Source organism: Scleropages formosus, chromosome 4 (assembly GCF_900964775.1).
Source record: "Scleropages formosus chromosome 4, fSclFor1.1, whole genome shotgun sequence".
Lineage (NCBI taxonomy): Eukaryota > Metazoa > Chordata > Actinopteri > Osteoglossiformes > Osteoglossidae > Scleropages > Scleropages formosus.
In genome coordinates, this window is record NC_041809.1 from 37,295,114 (window position 1) to 37,305,145 (window position 10,032).

The 10,032-nt window shown below is 45.7% G+C and overlaps 1 protein-coding gene across 1 annotated transcript in view; it reads left to right on the top strand.

The window, feature by feature from the left end:
- The window catches only part of LOC114910421 (neurexin-2-beta-like), a 36,179-nt gene extending 27,476 nt beyond the window's left edge, over window positions 1-8,703 (top strand). Inside the window, exon 6 of the mRNA XM_029251121.1 lies at window positions 7,747-8,703. Within this exon, the coding sequence (XP_029106954.1) occupies window positions 7,747-8,639 (893 nt within the window). The 3' untranslated portion in view covers window positions 8,640-8,703. The remainder of the gene's footprint in view (window positions 1-7,746) is intronic.
- Window positions 8,704-10,032: the final 1,329 nt, after the last annotated feature.

Consider the following 10,032-nt stretch of genomic DNA (forward strand, 5'->3'; position numbering starts at 1 on the left):
TGGCTCACAGCTGACGTCACTTCCCGAAAGGCGAAATGGGCTCCGCTCTTTCCCTCCACATTTCGTTAAACGTTAAAGTCCCTTTCTGTTGAAGAGCTGCCAAGAATGAGCACAAAAGAGGACCTGACAAATAAAGAATTAAATTCAAAAGGTATAGCCATACAGAGCGCGTCGTATGTGTCTAACAACAAGAAGGGGTCTCGAACTGACAGCGTGTACGTTGTTCTAACAACCTGGTAATTAGTCATTAAAAAACGAAAAGTGCCAACGGTGCAACGGTGCGACGCTGCAGTTACGTTACAATGCGATCCTGTATCGGTCCGAGTGCAGTCGGTTTTCTCGTATTGAAAAGGTAATATGAGGCAATGAACACACGTGCAGCGAAACGGGACGCAGCGGCAAATCAGCAGCAGAACGACTGTGTTTTTCTGTCGCACGCTGAATATGTAAGTGCAGCACGTCTAGGGACCGCACGCTTAATGAGAGCAAATGACGTACATTTTAATAGTGTAACGTTTAATGAAGTGCGTAAGTTTCTTTGTCAGGAACAGAACAGCTTTCCCTACGGGGGTTTCAAACTAGCAACCTTCTGGTCCAGATTCCATGTCTATGTCATCGAAGTGACTGTTGCTGAATGGTCAAACAGGTGTGTCACGCTCTGGTTGCAAACCTCTATTCATCGGGGTTTTTTAAAACCCTGCAGCACATCTATCACTGCTGCATCTGACTTGCAAATAAGATTATTTTGCAGACAATGATTCATGAAGCGAGATGGTCCCAAACAGCAGCATTGCAGCTCTGAGGCCTCATCATCTCACAGTGGATATGGCGTCTCTTCCAGGGACCGGGGCAGACACCTAAGTGAATGTGCGGAATTTCTGAGATCCCTCTAAAGTTCATGAATATGGAGCGTTTCACAACTGCCTTGAGGCCAATTAATCCTTGACCCTGCCAGGTTGCCCAGATTACATCATTAGACCACACCCTGCAGCTTTTTAATGAGCTGCCTTTACTAGAGTGCCAAAGATACCATCAAACATTAGTCCCATAACCCTGAGCCAACTTTATTTATGTTCCCTGGCCAAATCACAGGAATTATCATTATCTTCCCCTTCCACCGACATCAGAGGAGTCGACAATTTACCCTGCAGACCCCAAAACCACGTGACATATCGCTACTGAATTTTGCTGGGGAGCCATAAACTGCTCCTGCACATTGCTGGCATCGTGGATAGGAGCCCGAAACCTTAATGTTATGAAGTATAGTTCAATAAATAAATAAAATGTTTTAAAAAGAGATGAAAATACAGAAGGTTTGTTTTAACACATATCTTTTTTATGTGTTTGGACCAATGAGCCCCTCTGAACCCTTTTATACCGAGGAGTAAACAGTTATTCCAGCCAAATGAAAAAGGTGATACATCAGGACTGGACTCATACTGAGAGGGAAATGGCCTCGTGACAGGATGGTTTCTGTGTCAAGTCCCAGTTGGGTCGCGACTGATGCAGCGAAACGCCCTGCGTTCAAATGTCTAGCAGCGTACAAATGTATTTACAGTTGAACAGGCAGTGATTAAGCAGTTCAATAAAATCTAAAGCCAAGAGAACCCAAATTGCCTTCAGCGCCAAAGGCCTTCTTCCATCTTTCCGAAGAAACGTAAATCCAAACGTAGGTCATAAAACTCCATGCATTATGCCGCAGCAGCCTGTTGTTATTGTTAAAAATCTACTGCAATATGAAATAATATCTCCTTATATCTTTTTCTCCTTTCAGCTGTAATTTGATTAGAACAGTAAAGGGAAATTAAGTGGACCCTATCAGGAGCGCGAGGCTCCGACGTACAGCTTTTTAGATGAAAAGAAAACCTTCTGAACAGAACAAGGCTATCTCCACTTGCAAAAGATTTCATCATGAATGTATGAGAAGTGCCCTTTGCACACTCATTGTTTCTGGCCAATGAAATGAGTTTTCTGAGAGAACTGTGATACGAACTATTATATATGTGTTTGAATGCACACCGGCTAAGACAATTGTGTTGAATAAAAAGCTTTCCTTTCTCCACACCGAAAGCGATTACAAATTAAACGCATACACCTATTCCCATCCTTGGAATAAAGCATCCATCAGTGCAAGGTAAAATTGCAGTCAGGAAAAAAGGGAATTAAATTTGTATATTTCAAGTGCTGTTTATATGCCCGGATTACAGATTCTGCCGTCATCCAGAATGTAATATGTCTGCAAGGCGTTTGAAGGGCGAAAAACGATTGCACTTAAGTGAAGTGCACCGTGTCAGCTGAAAAGTCCAAATATTTAAAAACCTTTACATCGTCTTTGAGCTGCTTATGGTGCGAAGATTAATTTGTATACTTTGTCAAGCATACACTCTTTTCCCCTATATTAGCTGAGCAGGAAACATCTGTTCACGGCAAAGACAGGAGAAGGAGGCAATGACACAAAAATCACACATCTCACTCTACTGTACCTTTTTTTTATAAATCAATTTTCTGGCTCAAATACTTTTTTAGCGTCACTGTTTTCTTGTCTCTCTATGGTAGCCTGTAATCAACTAATGTGTTTGTTTTTGCTTGGATACATCTGACAGGTGTTTTGAGCGTTGCAGAAGTGGAGTAAACTCCCTTTCTGTTGAAATGAATGCAAATCAAGTTTGTTTATTATTGAAATTTAGGGTTAGGGTTTCGGGAGATTTTTTGCACTTAATTCCTAGCCAGTCAAAGACAGAACACAAAGGTAATTGTTGAAATGGATCAGAATGGTTTTTTTTTTTTTTTGGTTGTTTTTGACGTTTTAGGAAGCATTAAAGAACAGTGCCATACACACAGCCATTGCCGCAACCCCTCCTACCTCCGCAGCGCCCACAGCCTCCGCACCCACACACCTGGCACAGGCTTGCCTGGAAAACCACAATCAGGTGGTAGCAATTAACTAACGCTGACAACAAGGATTCGGGAAAGTTGAGATTGGGGGGTTCATGACGATGAGCTTTTCTCTTACCGGACATTTTCGAGTCCAAATGCGGCAGGAAACTTAAGATCCCATTTACTTCAACTGTGTATCCGTATCTGTTAAGGTCCATTGGAGAATTAGCCAAGAATCTCATCTGGAAAGTCACACCCAATAATTCAGCAGAATCATATGAAAATTATACACATCTGATGCAAAACTGCACATGCCTTAGGGCAACACTCCGTGAGATTCTAACCCCTTGCATTTTTAATGCATTCCGAATTACCCTTATTTACTGAGCAAATACCCTTCGCATGGAGTTGCAGAGCCAACAACAAACCACCCGGCAATTTTCGTTAAATCCGACCCCTCCTAACTTTAGATACCGCATGAAATATTAGTGCAGGCTGAAGTGTTACATTTAATTTGTTTACATTTACGTTTATTCGTTCGGCAGATGGTTTTCTCCAAAACGACGTACAGCTCAGAGTAAACAAAGCAGCATTTCGGAGAGCTGTAGGCAGAGACACTCGATTGTCCAAGATTCACGGATTCCGGCAAAAAGTTTGTCACAACAGGTCTGTCAGGATGTCTAGCGGCACGTGAGATGTGAGGTGTCCGCTGTCATGGAGATCAGTCGCAGAGCAGTTGTTAAACGACACTGAAGCCCAGGCTGTGAACCACACGATTCTGTGCCGCAGATGTGGAACAGCAAAGTTAATCTCGTTCCTTTGGCAGAGTTGTTAAATGATTTATGTTCATTGAATGGGTTTTACGTGGTACCTAAGGCAGGATTGGCTGTAGCTGCTCTGTGTGTGTGTGTGTGTGTGTTTATGATTAGTTCTGAATAAGTCATTTAACAACAAACAAAACAATAACCACCGCTGAGGTGTTCTCTGTTGTTACTGGTCATTAATTCAAAAAAACATAACGCAATATTCATTATTCCTCAATATCTATGAAGTTATTTTCTCAGGAGTATCTGCAACTTAATTATATTTCTGTTCCATCAAAGTTTTTTTTGTTCTCACATATCTGCTTCTGATCATCAATACTGTGCAAAGACAAGAGTCTACAATTTACCTCTATTGTGGAAGTATAAAATCTGCGGAAAACTCTCTGCATTTCTAATTTGTAACGGTCTGTGCTCTAAATATAAACCCACGAGGGTTTTCTTCCTGAGCTACAGTTCCGGTGGAAGGTCCCTGTTTCCCCTTCAGTGGTACAAGAACAAGTTCTGTAACCGTAACCCAACCCTAACCCAACCGTAACCCTAACCGTAACCCTAACCCAACCCTAAGGGGATCACGGCTGCAACCATCCAGTCAACAGTCCAGTTTCCTGGTGTCTACCAACTTGTGCTGAAATTGAATAAATTCAATGCTTTTCTCCAAGACTGAAGAGTAGAGGGTTGACAGTTGAATTCAGAGCGATGGTGCCTTAACAGGAAGTAGGGTTCTCGGTTTCCGTTGGGTAATGCAGCTTTGTCACGAGGACCGTGGAGGAGCAAATAGATTTTGCCTGACTAATAGTCCTGTATTGTCGAATCCTTCATGTGCACAGTTCTTGGCAGCTCTTACCGTGCTTCTCCCATTTGAGATATTATATCCAAAGTGCTCATAAAGCAAAAGTGTCGGTCGAATACTTCTCGCTATGGGGACAAATGAGTGTTGTTATTGAGTCTTGAGCGTTGTTATCAATCACAGCTGCATGAAGGAAAGGTCTGAGATGAAAATTAAAGACAACCCAAAAGGTTTCAAAGAAAATGGTTACTCATTCATACATGTGATCTTTTCTCACTAAATGCAAGTTCCACACGAGTCAGAAATGGTCCGCACTGACGCGACGCCCTGGGGATGGGGTTGCTCCTCTGGCGCTGCAAGCGCAGCCGTGCGGCTACCTGTGTGTTGTGTGTGAAGGTTGAGTACGCTTGAGGGACAAGCTTTCCTAAGGCCTACCTGTCCATATCCCTGCTTCTCACTCAGGTGACATTGTACCTACTCAGCGCTCGAACCCACGCTGCGTTTCGCAAGTGCTGAAGCAGCCGGTGCTGGCTGTCAGTTTCGTTCTCCATCTGTGTGTATGTGTGTCCGTTATGGGTGTGTTTGTGCGCCGTGGAGTGCGTGAGTGGTGTGTGTGTGTGGTGTGTGTGTGTGTGTGTGTGCGTGTGTGTGCGTGTGTGTGTGCGCATGCCCATTGGGAAAGGCCACAACCTGTCACCGTAATGTCTGTGCCTGTGTCTGTTTATTTCGTGACAATTTGGCCAGCGGGGGAAAAAGTAAACTGGCTGGCAGGAGATGGTTCATAAATTCATCACTGTGAATTTATTTAGAAGCAACTCGACTTGTTTGCAGTCAGTGTCTCGCTCATTCAGTCACTTGATCAGTCATTTATTTATTTGTTTGTCCTGTCATTTGTCTGTTTATGCATTCACATACACTTACTGAAGCATTCATTTATTTAAATGAACAGCTTATTAAAGGAGAAAAGGGAAACATCAGCCTTAATAGCACAGAAAAAGTTGACTTATAACAAAGCAGTGTATAACAAGGCAGTGTGTGTGTGTGCGCTGTGTGTGTGCGCTGTGTGTGTGTGCGCTGTGTGTGTGTGCGCTGTGTGTGTGTGCGCTGTGCCTCTCCACCTGCTGATGTTTAACGTCTTGTTTCGCTGCACGCACCGCATTTGTCCCCTCTGCCCTAAGGAAGTACGGTACTCTTCCTTCACACACAAACGCTGTTGACGCTCTGAACGACAGGGGGTTTTGACCGTAAACGCAACGTTTCTATGACGACACCGTTTCTTCCTTTTTCCGTTTCTTGTCTATGACTTCTGCTTTTTCTATGGCTGCAGTAACACTGTTTTGTAAATAATGGAGTTTTTCAATGTTTCTTTTGCTTTGTGTCTGGGATTTCTTGTTAAAGCTTGTAAGAAATGCAAGCTTATGATAACCACCCCCCCCCCAAAAAAAAAAAAAAAAAGTCGCTGGCCAACGCTGACACCATATTCAAGTGTTAAACACTCACAGTGGGGGCTCTAGGTTGGGAAGGGAGGAAGCCTGTATGCCAATCCCTAGTCAAAGTGTCAGTCACACCCCCCCCCCCGACCCCCCCCATAACCCCTTTCAGACCCCAACCGTAGTGTTACTTCACTAAACCTCTGAATCCCACACAGGGCCTCTCTTTTAAATCCTCCTCTCCCCTACAAAATGTTTCCAGGTCTTGAAATCAGCACAAATTCATTCTTTGCTCCTACAGGATGAATTTGTCAGTTATTTTGTCAAAACAAGGGAAAAAGCTTTAATTAAAAATTAATCCTCCATTTCTCTCAGATAAACTGAAATGTTTTTAGTGAAGCGCTGTACGGGAAAACCTGAGATTAGCGAAATAACACTCTTTAGAATAAGACTAATATTTTCTTAGTGCATAAAGGGGTTGTTTCATTGCTGATACCTTAATTATAGATCCAGTAAAAGTTTTTATGAGCTTAAATTGCCCCGTGTAACCTCAGTTCACTCGTAAATTGTTGTGCATTTAGTCTGTGGGGCGTGTCATGTGTGTACCGTTGCATCCATTACTGTACTTTTCAAAGGTGATTCACAGAAATACGTTATTTTCTTAGACTTGTTCAGTTTTAATGCATCTATCTGCCTGTAACCTGCATCTAACCATATTTATCATTATGTGCATTGAAGCAAAGTGCTGCTGCATATGTTTCTATGTATTTTAAACAACAATGTTGATATTCTTGTGCTATTGTCTACCCCAATAACTGAAGCACTGCGGTACGTCAAAATCGCACAATCAGGGTAATGTTGACAAGTTAAACCTCCTTTATTATTGGTACCATTTCACTGCGTAACCAGGTCTAAATCACAGGGCTCTCACTGCAGAGGGTGACGTCAGCGAAAAGCAAAACTATGTAAGGTACCTTCCTTTGCACTGTAAATATTGTAAAAATTAGGGGCGGGGCGGTGGGGAGGGCTGGGAGCAGGACTAGAAGGCAAAAGTAGACATGAGGAACAGCTCTCCTCTTTGGTGACCTGCTCTATCTATGGTCACGGACACGAGATGGTCTGATTTGCAAAGGGCTGTACGCCATGACACCATGCGCCTCTTTTTAAAACATCATTTTAAAACGCACATCTCAGGAGTCAGTGAAAGAGTGGAAAGGGGGAAAAGTTGTGTTTCTACCAGAACAATCTTACACAGCTTTCTTTTTGTAATTTTTTTTTTCATGCTAAAATCATGCGGCCAATTTGTTGATGTAAGTGACCTGAACTCTGTGGTTTGCTATCTTATTTAAACAAGAGACAACAAAGAAGCCAAAGCACTGAGACAGGGAGCAAGGGCAGAATCAGAGAGAGCAGTTCTTGCTTAGGTATTTTAACTGTTGTTTAGTTTTCTTGTGACATTTTTAGTGTAATACTGATGTACTTTAGTGATTTTAGCTATTCAGCTAGATGAGCTCAAGAAAGATGTTGAGAGCAGTTAGCAGCTACTGATTTTTTGTATCTTTTTTCTATATTCATATACTTAGAAAGATTTGTGTATATTTATGAATTGAGAGCAGTCAGTTGAACTTTTTAAATAGAGGACTAACAACTAAATAAAATCTAACTATATAACTAACCTCTTGCTAAGTCTTAGTGCTGTTCTAATGAAGGTTATTCTTGTGCTGTTGTTGTTGTTTTACTTTGAATGTTGATCATCTGACTGTGCGGCAGGAGCCTTTCAGATCCGTACTGATGCTTTTTCTCCTGCCTTCTCTCTTTCTTATCCTAGGAGGAGAATTAGTGTTGCCCATAATTACAGTGGACTCTCTAGACCACCCGTCTATCGCCACCCGTTACCCCGTCATCCCCCCGCCCCCCACCTACCGCCCCTTCCTCACCCTGCTCGATACCACCAAAGAGTCCCTGACCCTGGCCAATGCCCGCACCCCCTGCCCCATGGACCAGGAGGACTGTGAGGACCCTATTGAGGTGTCGGCCTACGGCTCGGGGGAGATGACCGAGTCCGATGACGAGGATTATTATAAAAACTCCCCCCTCGTCACCGACAGGACGGTCCTGCCGCCTCCCCCAGCGGCGGAGGGCGGCGTCCAAAATCCCCGCGACCGCCACTTCTCCAGGCCCCCAAACTCAAACCGCCCCCCGCCCTCCTCCTCCACCACCCCTACCGCAAATCCTGCCCAGCTGCCCCGCCCCAAACCCGGTGGCGGCAGCCACATACCCGCAGGCAAAATGAACACCCGGGACCAGGTCCTGCTACCCCCGGCACCCCCGTCCTACGAGCCGGACCACGGCGGGCGGCACCGGCACGGCCCGGGAATAACCCACCCTCCCAATTTTCGCAATGTGCCCACAGCCAACCCCACAGCCTCGGGAGAGAGAGGCCCGCCCGGCGCCGTGGAGGTCATTCGGGAGTCCAGCAGCACCACGGGCATGGTGGTGGGCATCGTGGCAGCCGCCGCCCTCTGCATCCTCATCCTCCTCTACGCCATGTACAAGTACCGCAACCGTGACGAGGGCTCCTACCAGGTGGACCAGAGCCGCAACTACATCAGCAACTCAGCCGCACAAAGCAACGGTGCCGTGGTCAAGGAGAAGCAACCAGGGGCCGCCAAGACTGCCACCAAGAACAAGAAGAACAAAGACAAGGAGTACTACGTCTGAGAGCGGCCCCAGGGAGAGAGAGAGAGACAGAGAGAGAAAGACACAGAGAGAGAGAGAGGGAGAGAAAGAGAGAGAGAGAGAGAGAGGGGGAGGAGGAGGAGGAGGAGGAGAGGAGGGAGAGAGGAGAGGAGAGGAGAGGAGAGGAGCATGTACCAGGGTTTTAGACTGGATCTACTCCCAACGCATCCTCCCTCAGTATTCCACACACACCATCAGTCTAAACTCTGCACTTTGGCCAAACGCTCCTCTCGGCCTTCCTCTTCTCCCCAAGGTTGATATTGCTGGGATAAGAGCGCGAGGAGTCCACAACGTAAAAGTAAATGCTTTCATCGTTTCTTCCGTTTGGGTCAAGAAAAGTCATTTCATCCGATCTTCTTTTTTCATATTCTTCAGTGGGTTTTTCTTTAAGTTACGGTTTTTTCATCACTGACTCAGTAATGCAGCCCATTACTGTTGTAACATAGCGAAGATGGCCGACGAGTCATCCTTGTTTTCTGTAAATACTGTACTGCTTAATCTTTGAAGGGACGGCAGCAGGAGTTAGGGGCTGAGCTCAGCTGAGCCAGGACCGGTAACCGCCACCGATCGAGAAGTATGACTTTTTGTACAGGCGCTAGCGAGTAGGGACGGCGTGGAAGTTCGCCGGGGACGACGACGACGAGACGGCTCGGCTGGGCAACGGCGGCGGGGGCATCGCCGCAGGCCAAGCTGCCCCCGCAGGAGGGCGGGCGCAAAGCGACGTTCCGAGGAAGGTTTGCAGGGCACGTCCTGACATTCCGGTGGTCCGCTGCCCCCCGCTTCCCGCGCCGCCCGCGCCCCCCCCCACCCCCACCCTCCCTCGCCCGTCCGCATCTCTCCTCATCTCTCACAGCCCTCCTCTCTCTGTCTCTCCTCATCCATGGTGCTAAGGTGCTATTGCAACATTATTCAGCTGTCTTTCGAGCATGTCGTATTCATTTACTAAAAACAAAAGGCCGTTTCAGTGCTAAGCGAAAAGTGTGATAAATAACTTACATTGTGTCAACAAATCGAAGAGCTTCATTCAGCCGCCAAACCCTGGGGCCAAAACCCGGGAGGATTTCTGTTCTGGGCCAATTTGTGTAATATGTGTTGGGGCTCCACGATATCAACCTGCCACCGAGTCCTGGAGGGGACGGATGTTGAAAAATCCTGTACTTCAGAAATTACAGAACACAAAAAAGAAAATGTACCGTTGCAAAAAACTTTGCTCTGTATACATATATATCGACATACCAATGAACTTTACTGAGAGCTACCAGAAGCAGAACTGAGAAATGCTTGAGCGCAAGCACACCGGGAAACACGTATGAGGACGGACGTTCTTCTCCCCGCGCGTGCGGCGAGGGCCGAGCAGCCGTTTATGGCTTAGCCT